The sequence below is a fragment of the Panicum virgatum genome, chromosome 9N, assembly GCF_016808335.1.
Source record: "Panicum virgatum strain AP13 chromosome 9N, P.virgatum_v5, whole genome shotgun sequence".
Lineage (NCBI taxonomy): Eukaryota > Viridiplantae > Streptophyta > Magnoliopsida > Poales > Poaceae > Panicum > Panicum virgatum.
The window spans coordinates 5,401,004-5,423,400 of NC_053153.1; the positions used below are offsets into that span (position 1 = coordinate 5,401,004).

The window sequence follows — 22,397 nt, forward strand, 5'->3', positions numbered from 1 at the left end:
ACCTTACTCGCCTCGCTTGAGTAAGTTTTGGATATCCTTTCGACATTTACGTCTTGGATAACCCGACGGGGTTCATACCTAACAGTTCTATCTTAAGGATTACTCCGGTCCTTGGTTAAAGGACACCCTACTCGCTGGCTCGAGTAGGTTTTGGATACTCTTTCGACATTTTCGTCTTGGGCAACTCGACAGGGTTCGTACCTAACAGATTTGTCTTAAGAGTTACTCCAGTCCTCGATTGAGGACACCTTACTCACCTCGCTTGAGTAAGTTTTGGATATCCTTTCGACATTTACATCTTGGATAACCTGACGGGGTTCATACCTAACAGTTTTGTCTTAAAGATTACTCCAGTCCTTAGTTAAAGGACACCCCACTTGCTGGCTCGAGTAGGTTTTGGATACTCTTTCGGCATTTTCGTCTTGGGCAACTCGACGGGGTTCGTACCTAACAGACTTGCCCTAAGAGTTACTCCAGTCCTCGGGTAGGACACCGTACTCGCCCTGCTCGAGAAAGTTTGGGATATTTCTAGAATATTTACGTCTTCGTTAACTCGCCGGAGTTCAATCATAACAGTCCTATTTTAGAAATCAATCCAGTCCATCCATAGGACATACTACTCGATAAGATCGAGTAGTTTGGGATATTTTTCATAACAGTTGTATACTACCTGGGTGACCAAATGAGGTCTATCCTAACTGGTCACCTACGAAAATCCCTCAAGGAGACTAATCAGGTTCTTGATACTCTAAAATAAGTCGACTCGAGTCTCCTGCTTGCTCAGCCTACTATGGGAATCCTCGCTACAGAATCTTTTTGCCCCGAGTATTCGTCGAGTGCTACTCGCTTGCTCGAGATACAAAAAGAGTTCTGCTTTCCCTTAGTATTTTGAGTAGTTGTCGAGAGCCTCTTGTCCACCTATCTATCAAGGAACATCTTAAAGCTCCTGACTCTCCAAATACTCTATAAGAGCTCTTCCCCCGATTGGACAACAAAGTCCATATGAGCTTCACTCTAACAAAGCAATTCCTTTGAAAAGGAAATCTGCTTTAAGCTATGGCTTTTCAACATTCTTATAATGCTTTTCCCACCTAGTTAATCCTGCAGGATTCAACCCTAACCGGTCAGCACTAGAGTTCTGATTCAGAACCATACAAACTCGATCCTATTCGAGAATACTTTGCCTCCTAAGGCACCCATGGATACAATTCTTCGTATCTACTATCAAGACTGAGTAGGCACGATGCTGCCAAAACTCAGGATTTTTTCAAGTATAATTACTCGACACATCAAAGGATTTCGCAATCCTAACACAGAACAAGTACTTAAATATTACACAAATACTCAATATTTGTCCAAAGTACTTGTGGCCACACGCCAATCAATCTACAACCGAAAGTTCAAGGGGACTCAGGCTTGTTCAGGGACTCCACTATCTGGTTAGCCACCACAGAAGTTTCTTCCAAATACTGACGGAATTGTTCTTCTGTACAATCAGATTTGGCTCCCTTCCCAAGTGCGTCCAGACGAGTGGTTGGCCAATAAGATTTCACCAACCCGAGTACATGACCCACGTACTGATGGGTGGTTGTGGAGACATACCTTTCAAAGGCTTCGGGTACTTTACGAAGTTTCCCCGCCAAAGAGAGCGGTTCGTCCTTATTCCCCTCCGGAATCTCCATAACCTCGGCTATTTCCTGGGCAGCATCCCTGACTTCTCTTAGCTCTACAAGCTCTTGTTGCATCAAGTCCCGGGATTCTGACAAGGTCTTGAGTTGCTGAAGAACTGTCAAGGCCTCTCGGTCAAAGTCCTCCTTGATCTTCTTGAGCTTCTCAATCTCATCTGCGTTTCGGTACATAAGTATCTTTAGATCCAGTACCAAGCTTTCCTGAATCTTTAAAGAAGTTGTGTACTCGATTGAAAGGAAATCTTATAAACACCAAGCAGATCAACTAGTCGAACGCATAGTATATGCTAAATACTAACCTTTCTTGGATTGGGAGAACTTCTTAAGCTTCCCTTGGAGAGCAGCCTTCTCGGACGAGAGCATCTTCACCCTCTCTCTCAGAGCATTCAGCTCTGTATTGTCCTGGGCTTGGCCACCCTCTTGCCCAGTGCTTCCTGCAAAAATAAAAAAGATCAGTATACTACTCGATCTATACTAAAGTATTCGAAGTATTCGACTACTTACCCCCAGTAGCTTGAAAGCAAGCTCCACCTTCTCTCGCGGCAAGACACTTCCCAATGAGACCTAGGAAGTACTCATCTGCACCTCAGAGATAGCCTTCTCCGACACATCTTGAGTCATCACCACAGTATTCTCTGGATTTTGGGAATCTGATGGAAAAATACGCTACTTAATTGAGTTAAGAGCAAGGAAAAGTACTTTCTAAGTACAGGGTGGTACAAGTTTACCTACATGGGCCTCCTTTGGTAGCTTCTCGTCGCCTTCCCCTGGAAGCTTCTGGCCATCCTTCTCCTCTGGAAGCTTGTCGCTTCCACCATCCTCCGGGAGCTTTTCTTCGCTCCTCTCGGTATCAGGCAACGGAGAATCCTGAAGCATGAAATTCACCATGTCTTCAGTCTCACGGGCACTCATATCAGGAGTACCTAGAGGCTTCTCCACTGCCGATTTGGGGGCTGCAGCATCCTCAGTTTCCCCACTCGCCCCCAGGAGCGTGTCACTGAAAAAGACGAGTTAACTACTCGATAAAAAGGCAAATCCTACAATTACAAGTTTCAAGAAATTTACATAGGAGCTCTTTTCAGAGCAAGTGCCTTGACGCCAAATTTGCGGGTAGGCTTCACAATTAGGGCCTGTTTACCCACATCACCGGCTTTATCTACATTGGAACTACTCGCCGGAAGAGTAGTCCCAGTCCCTTTTGACGAGTCCACTGTGGTGGAAGGGATAGTTCGTCCCACCACAGCATCATACCCAGATGATGTGGTCCGCATCACTTTAGTCGCCGGACTTAAAAAGAAAGATTCAAATCAAAACTAGCAAATCGAAGATGAAAGTACTTGATTGCAACCAATTAGCCACTTACCTGTCGCTAATAGTCTGGGAGGAGCTGCGACGCTTCCTCGCTACTGACCGAGCACCCTTGGAATGCCCAGTCTGGGTATCCGTACTTGGAGTAGAGCTTAGCTCCCTGTCACTCCTCTCCTTAGTCGCCTCCTCGTCTGCACAACCAAGGATAGACATCAGCACTGTTTATATGCAAATTCCTATAAGCATACTAGAACTTGGTTGACAGATTGAAAAGCGCATGGAAGAATAAAAGGGTGAACAAATACCTGGCGGTGAAGGACTACTCTTAAAGCGCTCCACATCCTCCTACAAAAAGCAAATTCTATCAGAATCACACTAAGGTAGAGTACTCGATTACTATACATCGACTACTCTTATCTGGTACGTGCTTCGGAGGATTCGCACCTGAAAACATATCACGAACAAAGGGAACTTTCTTTACATCCCTTAGCAGTCGTTGGACACGACTAAGTATTTCCTCATCTGAGATCTCTTCCTCCGATCAATGCAGCCTGGAAGAGCACTTTTGCACTAGTGAAGCCAGGCTTACAGGGCTATGCATGGATCCAATCATTCTTGGGCTGCATTTGTACAAGCCTGGCTAGGGCCTAAGCCACCCATCCAATCACGCCCTATAGGAACAAGCACGGGCGATCTATACTTCTCGCTAGCTAAGCTGACCCACCATAAAAATCACGATGCCCAACACCCTAGTGCTGTATTACATACAGTGTACTATTTTAAAATAAAATTGTGCACACATACATATTGCATGCATTCCTAGCTCGATCCGTCTGAGTAGCGATAATAGATGTGTACAAATGCGTCCACCAAAACGTACATATGTAAACTTAAGTATATGCCTCGAGCACACATACATACACACGTGTCCGAAAATTGTATATCCATGTCAGCTCGCTAAACCAAGCACACGTACACATAGTTTGTCTCAGCTTCAATTCCCATGCATCGAGCTACAAATAATATATCTATGCAGCAGGAGGAGGCAGTATGCACTCATAGCAGACCTTGCATTGCATGACCTCTTATTATTGTTAGCAACTGGCACTGCTAGCTTAACGCTCTCATCAACGACACTAGCTACTTGCAGTCCTGGCATTGCGAATCCCCTTCGATCTTCTTTTCTTGTTGCCGTCTTGGCTTCGAAAACAGACGATGCTTCATTGTGCCCGGCCACCGTACCCCGGATCCTCCTTGTGCAGCATGCTTAAATGACGGATGGTGAAGAAGCCACGCGCGTGCAAGTCAAGAGCATCTGCGATTCTGCATCAAGGCCAGCAAGGAATACAAAAAAGCTGACGACAAATAATATAATTCGTAAAAGAAAACAAGATTATCAAACAGCAGCAAGGCCAGCTCAATGACCTTGACCTCAAATATTGACAGCTTATAGTCAGCAGTAAAAAAACAATAATTAAGAAACCGAGAGAGAGAGAGAGAGAGAGAGAGAGAGAGAGAGAGAGAGAGAGAGAGAGAGAGAGATGGTCATGCTTGGCTCCTCGCACGCCATCCGCAGTAGAGCTAGCCTGGGGGACCTCAAAACTTGGGTTAGCTGCTGGCAGCTATGCGAGTGGCATACAGGGAGCCAGGCATATCCCCTAGCTTTTCACCTCTTTCGACCTGCTGCTGCTGCTTCCCAACGCATTGGCGCACCTACCATCTCCAACATCGATCCACGCCACATTGACATACCATGCCATGCCATATGCATGCTCTATCTTCCCTGAACTAACTGAACTTGCAGTTGCAGGGCGCCATGGCAGCACAGAAACAAAGCTAATATAAGCAGATAGCTTGTCTGTGTGTGCATGCATCATGCATGCATGCCTTGGCTTCAAAAGAAGAGAACAAAGTAACTCCTATTCCCCGCTCACCCAAACCCAATGGCTCCTTTCTCTTGTACACAGACGATTACAGAGGCAGAGGTCGACGAGAGGAGGAAGATTAGAAGAGAGGTACGTAGATGGGGGGCAGAAAGGACAATGCAATGCACGGACGACAGAGACAGAATGAAGAACGGACGCTTGCTTGCATTGCTTGCTTTGAGTTGAGCTGGGACTGGGAGGAGAGCTAGCTAGCTTTGCTGATGAGAGAATGAAGTAGGGGACTTGTTCGATCTATGCCCCCGTATAAATAGTAGGTGGCTCCGATCCAAAACCCCCAGCTCGTCAAAGTGCCCACCCTAGCTGCAAGATCTCCCTCTCCCGTCCCATCATCCCACACACACATGCCCGCACATTGCACGCTCCTCCAAGCAGCTGAATCAGAGCTCACGGCCGGCCTTGGTGGCCACTGCCCACTGGCCAGGCCAGGAGAGAGAAGAGAACCTCCGCTATGTATAGATTTGTAAAATAGTGGTAAAAAAAGTCACATCGAATATTATAATATATTATAGCATTTTTTGTTTGTTTGTAGTAATTGTTGTTTTACTATGATCTAACTAGGCTCAAAAGATTCGTCTCGTCGTGTACATCGAAACTATACAATTAGTTTTTTTATTTACTTACATTTAATACTCCATACATGAGACAAAAAATTTAATTTAATAGATGAATAGTGAAATTTGAAGAGTGAAATTTTGGAACTAAACACAGCCCTAGTGTTTCCCCCATCCATCCATATATACCTGCACACGCGCATGACTACAAGCCCCGAAGAATAAAGGCGGACGGACGCCCGCTACGCACCAAGTGAAAACCCTAGACATAGCTGGCTGGCACAGTGTCAGGGTGGCTACTAGCTCTCTAGCTAGCTAGTATAGCGGCGTTGGCGTGCCTGCTGCCTTTTCTCCGTGTGACTGTCTTTGCCAAGCAGGCAAGCACAAGCACAAAGGAACTGCTCCCTTAGTTCTGAAATATAAAATATTTCAACAATTTTTTAGAATCAAAGTTAATTTATACAATATTTAATAGCATTTAAGATATCAAATATTTACCATTAGATTTTCTATTAAATATGTTTTAATAATATATGAGTTTGGTTGCATAAATTTTTATAATTCTTTCTAAAAATTTGGTCACATTTGAAAAAAATTGACTTCTTAAGAATGTTAAAATATCTTATATTTTAGGACCGAGAGTGTATACCTTTGTGCTTGTGGCGACAGATATGCAATCTCGCAGACGCAAGTAGGAATCTCCAGCCAAATGCTAGCTCCTCCTATTCAATTCCTCTTGATGAATGATGAGAACCTTTTTCTGAATTTTTTTTGCATTGCCTGTTGTCTGTGTTGTGAGTCTTGCAAATTGCAATCCCTCCCTCTCTACCTCTCGTCTACTACTCCTTTGCAATTGCAAGGAGGTAGCTGGCTTTCTGAGACGAGGTTTGTCTCGCAGCGGTTGGACGGGAGCCGCGGATTCCGATCCTCTGTGCTGTGCGCGCTGCTGGACCAAGGCGTTTGTGGGTCACGCGCGCCGTGCCTTTCTTTCTACTGCGCGTGGGCTTTTTTTAACAGCGGCGTGCCCCCGTGACCATGCATGCAGCTGCGTGCGCCCTACTTTTGACCTTTCCTTGTTGCGCTCGCTCGCAAAAAGTTGACGCGACTGGGATGGGCAAAAGGTAGCGCCGCGCCGCGCCGGGCCTTCAGGCTTCAAGCCTTCAACATTTCGTCTCGGATTGCTCTTACCCAACAAGTGCTCCTTCATTTGTTCCCCTGCCGCTTGTGTTTAGATTCCTTCTCAAAAAATTTACACTCAACACATCAAAGAGAATCTTGCTATATAGAAGTATTAAATAATATCTATTTTCAAAATTCATATGAGTTGTAAATCACGAAATTTTTCAACATTCGAAGTATTAAATGTAGGCTAATTACAAAATTAATTATAGATCCCGTCTGTCAACTACAAGACGAATCTAATGAGTCTAATTAATTCATCATTGGCATATATTTACTGTAGATTTACTGTAGTAATTTAATGTCTAATCACATCCTGATTAGCCCTATTAGATTTGTCTCGCAATTTACAATTCATTTATATAATGTAGTTTATTTTTTAACTATATTTAATATATCATACAGATGATTTATAAAAATTTTAGATCTAAACACGGCCTCGATGGCTTGCTAGTTGGCTGGCGGCCCCCGGCACCGGCAGCCACCCGTGCTCCCAGGGCGCCGTATGCCGTCTCGGTCATCGGGGACGACGCCGTGCGGGCGGAGGGACCATGCCGAACCGGACGCGCCAATGAAGAAGAAGCACGGCCGCCGCTAGCCGCGCGATCGAGCTAGCTAGCTAGGACTAGGAGGCAACGAACGAATCATTCTCGGAGCCCCGTTGGCGCCTGCACGCAAGCCGCTTTCGGGGAGATTCGCGGCGGCCGCTACGGAACAAGGCCGTTCCCACTCCGTAAACACAAAAAAACCGTAAACGCAAAAAAAAAATGCAAAAGAATCTTGCTAATTTGAAGTACTAAATAAAGTCTATTTACAAAATTTTTTATATGATTGGGCTGTAAATCGCGAGACGAATCTAATGAGCCTACTTAATCCATGATTTGCAACAGAGATGCTACAGTAACCATCTGCTAATTATTAATTAATCATGGATTAATTAACATCATTAGATTTGTCTCGCGATTTACAACCCATCTGTACAAAAAGTTTTGTAAATAGACTTCATTAAGTACTTTAAATTGGCAAGATTCACACGCAAATTTTTTTTACAAAAACATGTAAAACAAACTAAACAAGGCCGCGGCGTCGTCTCGCCGTCTCCTTGCCCTGTCTGTCTGTCCCCCTCTGCTCGCCCGCTACAATCGACCTATACGGCGGCTTCCCTCCCTCCCTCGATCTGTTCCCGGGCTTTCCTTTTTCTTGGGCTGTGTGGCAGCCAGCAGCAACCTTGCTGACCGCTCCCTGGACCCTGTTAGTGATGGAATGGAACTACTAGCTCTGTCCCACGAAGACTATTTGTTTAGACATTAAATTTTGTCCCATAAAAACTATTTATCTAGATGATAGTAAACTCCATCTAATTAAAGTAATATCAAATACCAAGAAATGATTGCATAGAGAAGAGTATGGAACCAATCAAATGCTTAAGAAGATGTTACTTTTTTTTTGTTCCAATGCATTTGCATTTATTAGGATCTAGGGAACCAAATAAACAACACGGTCTTCAATCATAAATATCATAGTTAATTAGAGGTGATATGATCATTTTCCACAACTAGTAGTATGTCTGAAATTTTCTAAACAAACAGTCTTTATGGGACGGAATTAGCGATGAAGAAACAAACAATGGCATATTGACAATGCATGCAAGCATATATTCAAGATTAATTCAAACGAACAAAGTTTTATACTAATTTCTAAAAATAAAATCTGATTTTGAAGAAGTATTATAAAATTTTAAACTAAAGCCTTGTTTAGATCCCAAAATGCAAAATGCAAATTTTTTGTAAATCGTTTGCATGGTGTACTAAATATAGTCAAAAAATAAATCGTATTACACAAATGGACTGTAAATCGCGAGACGAATCTAATGAGCCTAATTATGACATGATTAGACAATAATGCTATAGTAAACATGTTCTAATGATGGATTAGTTAGGCTCATTAGATTCGTCTCGTAGTTTACAGACGAGATCTGTAATTAGTTTTGTGATTAGTCTACATTTAATACTTCAAATATTGAAAATTCTCTTCAAAAACACAAAAATGCAAAATGATCTAAACACACTCTAAAAAGAATTAAAGGTGCATCTAATGGTCACACCCCTAACCAAGAGCTTGATCTCCAATTTGATAGGACTACCTTCCACATGGCAGGGTACTCCCTCTGTCCCAAAATAAATGAAATTCTAGGACCAAACATGTAAATCAATGATAAGTGTAAAATTACCAAAATACCCTTTGTCTTTTGTGGTGAGTGAATGAGGTGTTAGTTTTCTTTTGTGGGAATTTTCCGGAAATTGTCTTGTCTTTTGTGGTAGGTGGGTCAAAATTAATATTTTTTGTGATATAAATTTTGAACTCTAAAATTGCATTTATTTTGAAAATTGCATTTATTTTGGAACGGATGGAGTAGCTCGTATCTGCGTGCGTGCATGCACAACCAGGAGTGTGTCGCCGTCGATCTTGAGTTGGGAGTTGGGACGATGGCAGATTGCGGCGATTGGGAACCCAACAACCCATCCAGTAGCAGGGTTGTATTTCCCGACCGGTAACCGCCGGGCTCCGGTTCCGGTTTACCGGACCGGTTTGACCGGTTACCGGTCGGAACCGGTTGAATTCAAATTCAAATTCAAATAAATTCAAAAGCTCCCGTGCAACCGGTTCCGACCGGTTTACCGGCCGGTTTGACCGGTTTACCAGTCGGTTTTACCGGTTTACCGGTCGGTTTGACCGGTTTAAATCCAAATCCAAATTCAAAAGCTCCCGTGCAACCAGTTTACCGGCCGGTTTGACCGGTTTACCGCCCGGTTTGACCGGTTTGACTGGTGGGCCTTAATGGGCGGCCCATTTTTTTTCTTTTTCTTTTTTGATTTAACTTTAAATCCCCGCAAACTATACTAAATGAACGAATTTTGAGAAAATTTGATACCATTAGATTCATCGCAACTTGAAGTATTTTTAGGAATTTTTTGGGAATTTTTTATTTTTTGAATTTAAATTTAAATTTTGAATTTTGGCCGGTTGGGTACCGGCCGGAACCGGAACCGGTCCGGACCGGTTTGACCGGTAACCGGTCAAACCGGACCGGTTCCCACCGGTAAGGTTAACCCTGTCCAGTAGTACTCTTCTGATTGGAGTTCAAGTACAGCAGCATCCGGTTAGCTAAGGGCACTCCTAATAGAGTATTAATAGTAGTTTCTATTTCTATTAAATAGTTTGTCAAATAAGTAAAATGGTGATGTGACAGTTTAGTTAATGAGAAAAGAAAGCACAAATCATAGAAATGGTTTCCTAATGGAGAAATCATGTCTACTCTTGACCCAATGCACAAGAAACTATGAATTTGCCATTAGAGAGAAACCACTAATTTTTATGGGGTTAATGCAACGCTCCCATCGGTGGAATTGGGAGAGAGAGAAAGAGAAAACAATTATTACTCGAAGACACTACCACTGTGAAGAATAGTTTCTATAGATGATTTCTTTTGCTATGGAAACTGTGTTAGTTTCTATCATTGGGAAACCGTGTTAGTTTCTATCATTGGGACTGTCCTACGCATGCATGAAATATTAAATGTAGCTAAACAAAATAATTAATTACACAGTTTATCTGTAATTTGCGAGACGAATTTTTTAAGCCTATTTAGGTGCCTCTGCGTTAATTACCCTTCTGAACCGTCCTCTGCGTTCTGAATCTGTGCATCTCACGGCTCGTGGTGGCAGTGCCTGCAGTCTAGTCTACACGTCCGAGGGTGTGTTTAGTTCACTTTGCATTTTGTATTTTTGTGTTTTTGAAAATGAATTTTTAATATTTGAAGTATTAAATATAAACTAATCACAAAACTAATTACAAATCTCGTTTGTAAACTACGAGACAAATCTAATGAGCCTAATTAATCATCATTAGAGTTTGTTTACTGTAGTATTAATGTAGCAATTTAGTATCTAATCACGTTCTAATTATGCTCATTAGATTCGTCTCGCGATTACAGTCCATTTGTGTGATGCGATTTATTTTTTAACTGCATTTAATATACTATGCAAGTGATTTACAAAAAATTATATTTTACATTTTGAAATCTACAAGGCCGAATGAAATTGTTTTGAGGCGACGAGGGGGGTAGCCAGCCAGCAGTCAGACGAGGTTCGTTTCCGCTTTCGATCGGGGGCCTGCGCACTCGCAGATGACAGGCCCCTACACTGCTGCATCATCAGTAAAGTGATCGATCGCTGCTGCATCATGCTCATGCACGCCTGCAGCGCAAGTACGTACGGTGAAGACCGATGTTGTCGCCGTTATGGGCTTATGGCAAGAGTGACGACTGGGCCCGGCGGGTTATGGCCCTTCCACCACGCGGGCCACACGACGGGATTCGGTCCAGCCACGTCGAGGAGCCCGTGGGCTGCCAGCCAGTTATAACGCGAGTTGGTCGGCCCAGACGATGTACGTGATAGTATTAATAACAACCCTGCATTTTGTTTCAGCGCACAAGCGGTTTCGTGGTGTAGTTGGTTATCACGTCAGTCTAACACACTGAAGGTCTCCGGTTCGAGTCCGGGCGAAGCCAAAGTGTTTTTCCTTTTTCCTTTTCAGTTTTGTCCCTCCCACTGTGCGCTTCGCAACCCGAAACCATGATGTCGGAAGTCTTTTTTCAGTTTCAAAAAACAAAAGACGCCGCAAGGCTCAAACGGATTCATATCTTTCTTTTGTTCTCCAAACAACACAAATGTTGAACATCACAACAAACTAATTTTCTCACACCAAGGCAGTCCAAGGGACAAGATTTGAGGCATTTTGCTATCATCGGTTAAACCGACGTAGGGCAAAATGAACTCACCGGTGCAATCACAGAGAAGGTCTGCGGGCTAGGGTTTTACACCGGATGAACCGACGCTACGGAAATTGTATACGTCGGTGCATTGGCAGATGAAGACCGAGGAAAATGCCTACACCGGTTGAACCGACGATGCATCGGTCAATTGCATCGGTTCAGTTGTCCAGAGAGGTGGTTTTTGGAGGAACGTGAAGAAGTTACACTCACCGGTTAAACCGACGCTAATATTACATACACCGGTTGATTACATCGGTTAAACCGGCGATACACCGGTTGATTGATAACGGCTAGTTTTTCAAGTAGCAGTTTACATACACCGGTTGAACCGATGATGGCCTTTGGAGGTACGTCGGATTAACCGGCGTTAAGTGTTTTTCTGGCAGCTTTTCTCCAACGGCTATATTTGCTTGGGCTGCCTATATATACCCCCAAGGCCGGGTCATTTGAGAGTGCTGGAGTTCAAGGAAGTATACAAGAGCTAAAGATCATCTCCAACCACCATAGAGCTTCATTGTACATCATATAGGCTTAAGCACACTTGTGAGAGTGTTTAGTGCTTGTTTAGGCTTAGTTCTTGAGAGAACTAGCTTGAGAGAAAGCCTTGCTGCGGCAAGCACCTTGTGTACTCGTCGTGTGACCCTCCGACTTGGTGTGGAGTGGCAACGACACTTTGTGCGGGGAAGGAGGCCCCTACTTGATGTTAAAGCTCCAAGATAGTGAAGACGGTGCCGTGGTGACGCTTCGAGGTAGACGGTGGCGGTGACCTCGTCTTTGTGACTTGGCGTCACTTAGCCTTTGCTTGTCGGGAGCCTTGGAGGCGTGGCTCCACCAAGGCAGTCACATCCACATGTTCTCCTCCTCCCTTCCCAACGAACAAGTAACAAGTTGTGATGTTCCTTACTTTCTTTTGTTCTCCAAACAACACAAATGTTGAACATCACAACAAACTAATTTTCTCACACCAAGGCAGTCACATCCACATGTTCTCCTCCTCCCTTCCCAACGAACAAGTAACAAGTTGACGAACGAAGAGCATGCATGTCCAGAAAAATCCATCTCCACCCGAGCAGGGAAATCAGAGTCGAACATCGTACACGCGCTCACTAGCCAGCTAAGCACTATTTTTCTTATCTATTATCGCTCACATTTTCCTTGCATTTCCTCAATTATCTGGTTTTCTCTGCTGCACCGCTAACTCGTCCAACCGCCAACTTTATTACTGTTCATTGCTGTCAACCATCTTAATCATCTAGAATGCATATTAAAAACATACGGTTCAGTTCACTAAAAAAGCAAACGGTCCATTCCTTGATGCAAGCTTGCAGAGGACAGTACTTTTGACAACTAGTACACATCTCACAAGGAGATAAAGGAGCAACCAACTTGCGGATGAACTGCCCCCAAATCTCAAGTAATAAACGTGAAACACGGTATGAACCCCATAAGTTTGTTCTGCTCCGACTCGGAGATGGCGACTGAAGCAAACCCTAGTAAACACAAGATGCAGACATGAACATCAATCGCTCCTACTAGGGAAAGCTAAGTATGTTCTCATCGGTTCCATTTGTTAAGTCAGGTGGAAAACGCATCAATCATTAATTGTTCCAGCTAGTGAAAAAAGGAATAAAAACCTAACACGAAAATCACTGCCCAGATAACAGCGACAGCCTTGGTCATTGAGCTGCATGCATAGACTAGTTGCATCCAAAAAGTCCCAGCTGGTAGAGAGAAAAAAAAAAGAGGGCAGTTCACTATTTGTATTCCAAACATTCTGAAGGCACAGGCGAGTGACAAGCTATGTGCATCCAAAGAATAACCAATAGACGAAAGCAACAGCACGGTAACGAGGGAGTGCCAGGGGATCGGACCCAAATGTGGTTGACAGAAAACCTCATGAGATATGAGCACCTGATCCTATTATCAACAGTTGCAGTCAGCAGGCCCCAGTAGCATGTGCTGAAGATGAGAGGCTGGCGCTGCGCAAGTATAGGGCTCCACACAGATTCTCCCAGCTGCCGTGAGCCACAAGAACTCCAGGAGGATGCTGAAACTATTGCCATTAAGCATGTCGTGTCATGTGGCCCACAAGCAGATCCAATATAAGCTGGCAAGGTGATGGACTGGCGAGCTCATCTCCTGTCCTGCGAATCAAATCTTTCCACAAGAAGAAAATGGTGTTAGTAAGCAATAGAGATAAGATCAACGTTGTATGTGTTGGTTCCCCAGAAAATAGGACCAGGCAAAAAGACAAGACTGATTGATCTGTACTTCTGGATTTAGAGGTCTGGTATCCAAAATCCATCTCTGTTCACAACAATCATTTCTCAGAAACAGAAAAACTGAAAAAGGAAAGGAAACAGCAAACATCTCGTTGGTTCAGTTATAACAGTTATGGAAAGAAAATTGTTACCATATGTACATCCCAGGAATCTACTGTTAATTGAATAATAATGCTAAATTAGTAAATGCAGTGGGAATCAAAGTGAGCGTCTTGGGGGAGAAAAATGGATATCTGCATTTACATGTACTTATAGCGTGCATATCTAGACTGCTATTGTCATATCTGAGTAGTACAGCAATATGGATTTCATCTGCTCATCATTTTCAGCATTTTCACTGATTGCCAGAAAGAAGACCCTTGTGCAAATCGACATTGCAGTCCTCATCCTGTGTGTGTCAAGAAAAGGATGGTTAAACCGACCGGTCTGACAGCATCTACAACTTTGTAAAGTTGTCAATTCAGTCTGAAGAAATGGATTCAACATTTAAAATTCATCCATCGTGCTCGTGCAAGAAGAATGTTAAGACGAGATAGGCAAAAACAAGAAGTCGGTTTCCGTGAAACTAATGGATATACTAAAAGCATCGTTCAAAGAGGATATCTTCATATATATACTCATCCATTCACTCACGAAGACTGTACCGTGCAACAGTATGCAGCTCAAGTTCCACCGTTAAAATATGGAAGCTATACAGTTTCCTTTGATACCTATAATAGACTCCTAATAGCTTAAAGTTTCGTCTCCTCAAAAAAAGAAAAACCTTAATAGTTTCGATGTCAAAAAATGGCTGCATACGATGCTGGCACTTCTTTATATATAAGTAGTGATATACAGCTTTAGTTATCTATGCATCATCAGTTTTTATCAGTGCGACACCTTACAAGATTGATCATTCTAAGCTCCACCATAAGTATGCAGTTGTCCTGCCCGAGAGGTTGCCGCGACGGTACTAGCTGGCACTTCTAGTATCCTATTGTGTTGTTCAGCTTGTGGTATTTCAGGTCCATAAACATGGGTTCCTGGTACCTGCAGAACAATTGACACTTAAGCTACGTGAGCAGATAAAAGAAAGTTCAAATGTCCCCTGAAGCTCACAGCATCTGGGTTTATTATGCTATGATCATACCTGAGGTACCGATATTTGCCCGCCACCTTGGTGAAGGAAGTGATTACTTGCCTCCCTGAGATGAACATTTTGCATCTGGTTCGCGATACTTGGTGAATTAATTGGATTCATAGTTGGAGATGAGTTCAAAGGGATGTGATTTGGCAGGGGAAGGTTCATGTATGACATCTGAGTGACGCAAGCTGAATTCATGCCTAGAGCCATTGGTGACATGAATTGATGAGCACCAGGAAACATCATCGGTGCCATCCCAGAAGTCATCCACATGATCTGAAACATATTCTTTTCTTAGTCTCGGTACCAGCAAATGATCTCATATGGGATCATGTAAGTCCAGGAAAGTGTAGCTCCTAACCTGAACTTGCATTTGGAGGGACTTCAGATACTCAATTGTCTCATCTAATATCGACGCTTTGTCAGTCTGAAAATAATTGCAACCAATAAAGTCAACCAGAACATAATAGAAAAAAGAAGAGTAACATATTGATAACGATCAAGTAGATATGTCACCACTCAGTTTTCTCCTCACCAACAGAATTTTATTAATCAAGGAACTTGCACCAGACTAGAAAAGATGCATAATATACCTTGTTGCAGTGCGGTATCAGCTCTTGCAAGGCGCGCATCTTTTCATTGATCCGGTCTCTTCTTCTCTACATGAGCATCAATCAACAATGCTGTAAGAACAATATACTGAAAACCTTTCTTTCTGAAAATAGGATTGGCTAGTATAATCTGATCTCACCCTCTCAGAAAGATTATGAACTTCAGCTGCGCGAGTCCTGCGCTTCGTTCCGCATCGCCTCGATGATTTGGCCTCCTCAGTTGCCTCACACTCGGCATCCTGCAATTTCCTCATCAATTCTATTCCACACAAGCATATGCCTATTCCCTAGTTCATGCCCAATACAGGTTGCAACCAAGGAACATGAACAAATTAGACCAAGAAACACCTCACTCCGACTATCCGAGTCGTCTCTACAGATCCCCTTCCCTTTCTGGACGTGGCCGCTGTCACTCGGCAGCCCGGATCCCCCATAGTTGCTTCCAGACCCGCCGGACGACGATGTACCGGCGCCGGCGCCGTGCGGCACCTCCGACTGAAATGACGCGTCCTTTCCCCTGTTGACCCCTGCCGGCATCCCGGGCACCTGGTTGCTGCCGTAGAAGGTCGAACAGATGTCGCCAGCCCAGCTCGACTCGACGCCGCTGCTCCCCACCGGCGGCGTCACCGGGTGCGCCAGCTCCGGCGGCGGCGGCGGCGAGCTAGGGCCCGGGAGCGTGTCCCCGTGGTGCGGGGCGGCGTCGATGATGCTACTGTACCAGAGCTGCGTGTACAGGTCCTTCTCCAGCGCGTCGTCGAGGGTGTCCGGGAACCACGCGGCGGTCTCCTCGCCGGTGAGGCCGCTGCTGCCCGGGCGGTCGGAGGGCGCCGGCCGCTGGTGCGCCTGGGGCTGCGCGACGACGCTCCCGTTGTGCCACAACAGCTCCACGAGGTCGTCGTCCGTGCTGCGGACGCCATTGGAGTGGAGCACCCCCAAATCAGTACCCAGGGATCATCAATGGACAAGAAAGGAGAGTTCTTATAGAGGAGCAAAACAAAATCTTTACACGATGGGCTTCTTTTGATTCGCTGCTGGCCTCGCATTGCCGTCCATGTCGTCACGATTCGGCCCCGGTGAACGTGTCCTGCAAACAGAGAAAAGTTCCCGGGGCAAGAATAGCAGAGCGTCAGCAAACCTACCAAAACAAGAAACCTGGCCACCGAAGCAGAACCCCAAGAGAAGAAGGAAGAAAAGATAAGCAAGAAAGGGGAGGAGAAGCTAAGCTACCCTTCTCTTCCTAGCTTGCACTGCTGTCTGCTGATGAATACTGACGACTGAGCTAGTGAGCTGACGTCTTGCTCTACCTGGATACAGCTTCGCTGGAGCAGCCCTGCACGAACTGCAAAGCCGTCTTCTACCTCTCTACTACCCTGAACCTCCGCTCAAACAAGAGCAGACGCAGGAAGCTTTATGAAGGAAGTAGGAGTAGTTGTGTAGCACAGCATGAGCACACAAATAGCTGCTTGCTGCGCCGCTGTCCCGTTTTAAGTGTTTTCTCAGTGTACTTCCCTTTCTTCAGAAAAAACAGAGCCCGTGGGCGAATTTTCCCGGGAAATAATGGAGAGGAGGAGATGGAAGAGCGAAGGGGGACGCGATGGCGGAGGGCGACAAGGGTTGGCATCGTTGTCGGATCCTCTTGGCATGGGATAAATGTCGGCCCTCGGAATTGGCAGCTTGGAGGAATTGCATGGGTGCATCGGTTGCCGTCTGCTTCGGACTGCTTAAACTAATGATTCTCCTCTCTGAAACTGATGCAGCACGAATGCACTTTGATTTCTTTTGTTTTTTCTTATTGTTTCGAAACAATGTTTATAGAGTAAAATCTCTGTTTATTTAAGAGTAAATTGATGAAGTGACACTCTGCAGGGAGGGAGTCGGATGCATGTTTGCCCTTTTCTTTCGGTTAAAAAATTGATCTATTTGGATGGCTGTATGAGCGATTCTGCAATACTTCGAGAGGGGTTGGATCTTTGGTTGAAATCTTGGTTGAGTCCAAGCAGAATAATTCCTTGAAAACATTGGAAGCATAGGCAGCAAGAACATTCTGGCAAATCAAGATATATAGCTTTTGCTATGCATCTAGATAAATATTATATCCAGATAAATAATAAATATTATACAGGAAAAGTCTAAATTACTCTCCTGAACTATAGACAAAAATTGGATAAACCCCTAAACTATATTTTGGTTCATTTTACACTCCAAACTATGTTTTTTGGTTCAAATTATCCCCTAATACAATTTGTCGTTTTCATTTCTCATGAATAGGTGGAGTTTTAACCTGAAATTTCACAAGATGATAGTACACATCATAACACATCTTAGAAAAATATATCATAATTTATTATTATTATTTCGATAGATTAGGATATATAAATCATTGTAGTACAAAATTATATAAAAAAATATGATGAAAAAATTGTAGCAAATTTTTTTAATATACATTGTGATGTCTACTACTACACAGCAAAATTTGAAATTAAAATTTGGGCAATGCTGCGGTGCAAAATTGTATATGATGGGCAAAGTGAACTAAATTGTATAGTTTAGAGAGTAAGTTGAATCAAGTTATAGTTTATGGGTTATTCAAACTTTGGCTATAGTTGAAGGGAGTAAATTGGACTTTTTTCTATTATATATCTAACTTTGTCAAAACAACCTATAATTTAGAACAGAGGGAGTAGCAATCAAGCATGATTTCAGAAAAAAAAAAGAAATAAAGTAGCAGTAGTTGAATCTATTAATAAGTTTTCTACCCAACTGCGAATTTTTACTCTTTGCACAGGAGCAACAAAAGTATCTCTTTCAGTCGGACCAATACTGTTCTCTCTTCTTATATTTCTTTTTTTAATAAAAAGAAACTGACATATCGGCTACTTGACCCTGGGAGAATAATTCGAAAGCGAAATGTTCCCCCCAACATCGAGACTGCCGAGACCGACTGCCGAAGCTGGTTGCGAGCCATCCGGTTCATCTCGACCATTCTCTTCTGACGTTTTCCTCTCCCGTTCCTTTCGGTTGCTACCTGACAATGATGACGAGAACGTTCCTGCCTGCCGCCTGCCGTGTGTGTGTGATCCTGAGCCAGGCGCGCCTGCGCCAATGGGGGATCGGATTTGGATTACGGATACGTACAGGCCGGGGCCCTCTCATCCTTGAAGAAGATCGTGCTCGAGCTCCACCTGTCATGCCTCTCATTGGCTCATTGCCTCTTGTTTGCAGACAAAGGACTTGAGCTCGCCGACAGCAACGGCGCTGCTACAGCTTGCGATTTCCTTGTCAGCTTCTTCCCTTACGAACCCTTCTGATTCGCCGGCTTGTGCAAAGCCTTCTCGAACGATGATCCGTATCTCAACATTCAGGGGTTGATCAACCCCAGAGCATGTGTCGCCTCCTTTATCCCCTAACGGAATGTAATTGCTCTTAAAATTTAATAAAGCTTCGTAACTGTTGACAGCCAATTCTAGCAGTTTAGAAGCCGACCGGTCTGACCGGTCTGTCCAGTTGTAATCCGAGCAGGCTTTGTTTTATTTTGTAAATTCTTGTACAAACCAACTTGAAGAGGGGTACGACTTCCCCGGCCTATAAATATAAAGGCTAAGGCCGATTGAGGTATTCCAATCGAATCAAATCAAAATACATCTACTTTTTGTCCTCTCAAACCCTAGCTTTTTCCAACCCTAGATTGCTTTCTTCCTTCGTCTCTACGGCGTTTGAAGACGTTCTGAGTGGCCTGCCGACCTCAGAGCAACCCTACGTTCACGAGCTCCGACGGGGTCCCTTCCGAGCTCGCTGTTCTAGGTCTTCGCGAGTTCCCTGCTTGCACCAGTCAGACCGGTCGGCGAAACCGGTCAGACCGGTCCGCCCATGGTTTTCGCTGGTGTTGATCGTTTTGACAATCATTCGCGCGTTCTAGCGCATTCGAGTGTGTCAGCGCGATTCTGTGTCAACACACTTTTTGACGACTCCGCTGGGGAAAGATTAATCTGGTTTCAAAACCGATCTAATCTGGTCCTCAAAGAAGATGGGCTCTTAAGAGATCAACAAGGACAACATCATCACGGCTACGATGGAGGAGCTCACCGAAGAGAAGCGCAAGGCCTACCTTCTTGTGGAGGAGCACGTCAAGGCACAATTCTTGAAGGGCTTCAAGAAGGATCGTGGTGGCCTCGTCAAGATGGTGGAGGAGTTCGTACTGCCGTCTCTTAAGCTTAGCAAGGATAAGATTGAAGAGATCCCCAATGTAAGCCTCTCTTCCTCTGATATGTTTGATAGAATGTCATCCATGATGGATCAAAAGATTGTTGCTGCACAAGCTGTTGCGGGTGATGTTTTAATTAAGTTGAGTAGTGATATTGACGCGCTTAATGGTAAACAACCCATGTCAGATCCTAACTCATTAGATCCGAGTTCGGCTACCCCTGAGTTCACATCTAAACCACTCTATGGTATGCCGCTGAACTCGTTCCCAGGGCAAACCCCGCCACCGTCGACCGTGCACACAGCACCAGCCGGACCGGTCCCACAGACCGGTCAGACCGGTCCGACCGATCAGACCGGTTATCAGACCGGTCAGACTAGTTACTCAGTACTGTCACCGACGCCTCTCGAGATAATTCCAGGTTCGGCTACCCCTAGCCGAACTAATGAGTTGTCACTGTATACACCACCTCGCACTACTACTGTAGCGGGAGAGTCACGAGGATCTGGACCTAACCAAGGACCGATCCCGACTTCTTCACAGACGATGGCGCATGGAAATTCTAATGCACATCATTTTTCTGAGTTTTATACCAGCCAGCACTATCAGGCCGATCTCCTTAAGTTCAAAGAAGATCTGGCAAATGCGATTAAAAGTAAGTTTGGGGTGGATATGGGTACTACACGTTTATATCAAAAACCTTATCCCGCTGAGTTTGATTTTGTTTATTTTCCTGTTGGTTGGCGTATTCCTGAGTTTACTAAGTTTAATGGTGATGATTCTCGTACAACTTGGGAACACGTTAGTCAGTATGTCTTGCAATTAGGAGAAGCCGGTTTCAATGATGCTTTGCGTGTGTGTGTGTGTTTATTTTCTTTATATTTGACTGGAACGGCTTTCTCTTGGTTTTCCTCGCTTGCTCCTAATTCTATTCGTAATTGGGCTCAGTTGGAGCATAAGTTTCATGATCACTTCTTTAGTGGGGAAACCTAAGCGAAATTGTTGAACTTAACATCGATTAAGCAAGGACGTGATGAATCTTCTTCAGATTATTTCAAAAAATTTAAAGGAATTAAAAATTAGTGTTTTAGTTTGACGATTTCTGAAAAAGATTTGGCAGATTTGGCGTTTAATGGTTTACGTTCTTATTTGAAAGAGAAACTCGAGGGCTTTGAATATCATACCGTGAATATCTTGCAAGTCAAAGTCATGGGTTTAGAATTCAAACTTAAAAATGCCAAAGATACTTTCAAGCCTCATCGGTCCAACACACATGTTCTTGATCATGATTCGGATAGTTCGGACGATGATAGCAAGGAAGTATACGCTGCTGAATTTGTTCGGCCATCAAAGGCCAAACCCGGTTCAGTTCCGTCTCTCAAGCCGATTCAAAAGAATCGGCAAGAGGAGCTGAAATTTACTTTTGATGTTTCTAAATGCAATCAAATTTTTGATGAATTACATAAAAACGGTAACATCTGATTGCCACATGCTATTCCATCTCCCGATGAGCTCAAATGACATGCATATTGTAAGTGGCATAACTCTACATCTCATGATATTAATGATTGTAATGTTTTCCGTCGACAGGTACAATCGGCCATTAATGAAGGACGATTGATACTTTTTGAGATGCAAATTGACAAAGCTAATTTCCCTGTTCATACGCTGGAATTGAACAATCCAAAGGTGCTCATTCGGCCGGAACAAGCCGAAGGAGCTAAGGGGAAGAATGTTGTCATCGGTGATCCAAGACCGATGAATACAAGTGACAAAATTCTTGCCCGGGAAGTTATCAAGGAGAAGACTGATGATGGCAAGGATACTCTGAAGATCATAGTCAGAAATCCCAGACTCGGGGGGGCAAAGAAGCTCTCCACCAGAGAATCGGTCTGCTGATCAAGCACGACCGGTCAGACCGGTGTCTCCGACCGGTCAGACCGGTTCCTCCAGCCGATCAGACCGCTCTGGTGACCGTCCCCGGACTTTCAAGCCAAAGTGTTCGGAAGTGGGTACTTGGAAGACCAACGAGGTGAAGGTGCAGGGAAGAACTGCTAATCAAAATCCCACCTTTGACCAGTTGTTGAACAAGTACACAAAGGCCGTTCAAAAGGATCGGCATTTAAAAAAGAGACCGCGATCACCGCCGCGCCAAGATCATCCAGTATCCCCAAGGAGGAAATCCAGCAGGCGCAAAGGTGAATGTGGCACGTTGTATCCTCCCTAGAAGATGTATGCTACCATGCCATGGGTGCCGCCGGCGTCAAATGCTACAAATCCGACATGGGAGCATGAGAAGATTTGGATGCAGTGTTTCCCGATGCCATATCCTCCACATCATCAAGGGGAAAGTTCCAGAGTACCCGTGCATGACCGATTGAGACCACACCAATCTGGTCCAGTACAGCATGCTGCACCGGTCCGACCGGTCTCCACCGACCGGTCAGAACGGTCTCATCAGAGGCCAGGCCAAGTTTCTGTTCCAAGGTTCGAGTATCGCATCAAAGGGAAGAAGGAGGAACAGAGGCTTATGGTTGATCCAGAGAAGCCTAAAACTGATGCTATTCGAATCGGTGAAATCAAGGTACCTATAAAGGATACGGGTAAAAAGCCGATGGACATAGAGAAATCGGTTGATGTTCCTTCACAAAAGCCGGTCATGGCTAATGATCAT

General features: G+C 44.3%; 2 protein-coding genes, 1 long non-coding RNA gene and 1 other non-coding gene across 15 annotated transcripts; 1 reads left to right on the forward strand and 3 right to left on the reverse strand.

Moving 5' to 3' along the window:
- Positions 1-1,237: 1,237 nt before the first annotated feature.
- Positions 1,238-3,597, reverse strand: LOC120687756. Its single transcript, XM_039969781.1, has 7 exons — positions 3,586-3,597; positions 3,302-3,341; positions 3,052-3,187; positions 2,417-2,685; positions 2,264-2,338; positions 1,988-2,122; positions 1,238-1,843 (listed from the first exon to the last, which is right to left on the reverse strand). The coding sequence occupies exons 1-7, from the start codon at positions 3,595-3,597 to the stop codon at positions 1,401-1,403; spliced, it is 1,110 nt and encodes a 369-aa protein (XP_039825715.1). The 3' UTR covers positions 1,238-1,400.
- A 264-nt stretch (positions 3,598-3,861) lies between these two features.
- LOC120693148 lies at positions 3,862-5,329 on the reverse strand. Its single transcript, XR_005682870.1, has 2 exons — positions 4,667-5,329; positions 3,862-4,319 (listed from the first exon to the last, which is right to left on the reverse strand). It is a non-coding gene; the product is annotated as an uncharacterized LOC120693148 (long non-coding RNA).
- A 5,839-nt stretch (positions 5,330-11,168) lies between these two features.
- Positions 11,169-11,242, forward strand: TRNAV-AAC. The gene has a single exon. It is a non-coding gene; the product is annotated as a tRNA-Val (tRNA).
- Positions 11,243-13,043: 1,801 nt separating this feature from the next.
- On the reverse strand, positions 13,044-17,019 carry LOC120690561 (transcription factor PHYTOCHROME INTERACTING FACTOR-LIKE 13-like). Of its 12 annotated transcripts, none has more exons than XR_005681812.1 (9): positions 16,750-17,019; positions 16,529-16,606; positions 15,871-16,426; positions 15,663-15,761; positions 15,505-15,570; positions 15,273-15,338; positions 14,918-15,187; positions 14,673-14,840; positions 13,044-13,663 (listed from the first exon to the last, which is right to left on the reverse strand). XR_005681812.1 is itself a non-coding variant. In XM_039973253.1 (9 exons), the coding sequence occupies exons 2-8, from the start codon at positions 16,573-16,575 to the stop codon at positions 14,686-14,688; spliced, it is 1,236 nt and encodes a 411-aa protein (XP_039829187.1). In that variant the 5' UTR covers positions 16,576-16,606; positions 16,750-17,012; the 3' UTR covers positions 13,044-13,663; positions 14,673-14,685. The 12 variants fall into 12 exon arrangements, 8 of the variants coding, with proteins under 8 accessions (XP_039829187.1, XP_039829186.1, XP_039829185.1 ...); XR_005681811.1 differs by having other exon boundaries at positions 14,668-14,840; XM_039973253.1 differs by having other exon boundaries at positions 14,673-14,817; positions 16,750-17,012.
- Positions 17,020-22,397: the final 5,378 nt, after the last annotated feature.

Bases quoted from the DNA above. Each gene is read 5' to 3' on its own strand.
- LOC120690561 (XM_039973253.1), bottom strand. From the start codon at position 16,575: ATGGACGGCAATGCGAGGCCAGCAGCGAATCAAAAGAAGCCCATCGT. The intron at 15,339-15,504 runs GTATATTATGCA...AATTATTTTCAG, and splicing joins TGATACCGCACTGCAACAAG to ACTGACAAAGCGTCGATATT. The intron at 15,188-15,272 runs GTTAGGAGCTAC...AATATGTTTCAG, and splicing joins CCCTCCAAATGCAAGTTCAG to ATCATGTGGATGACTTCTGG.
- LOC120687756 (XM_039969781.1), bottom strand. The intron at 3,188-3,301 runs GTATTTGTTCAC...TTGGTTGTGCAG, and splicing joins GAGTAGTCCTTCACCGCCAG to ACGAGGAGGCGACTAAGGAG. The intron at 2,686-3,051 runs GTAAGTGGCTAA...CGTCTTTTTCAG, and splicing joins TCCCAGACTATTAGCGACAG to TGACACGCTCCTGGGGGCGA.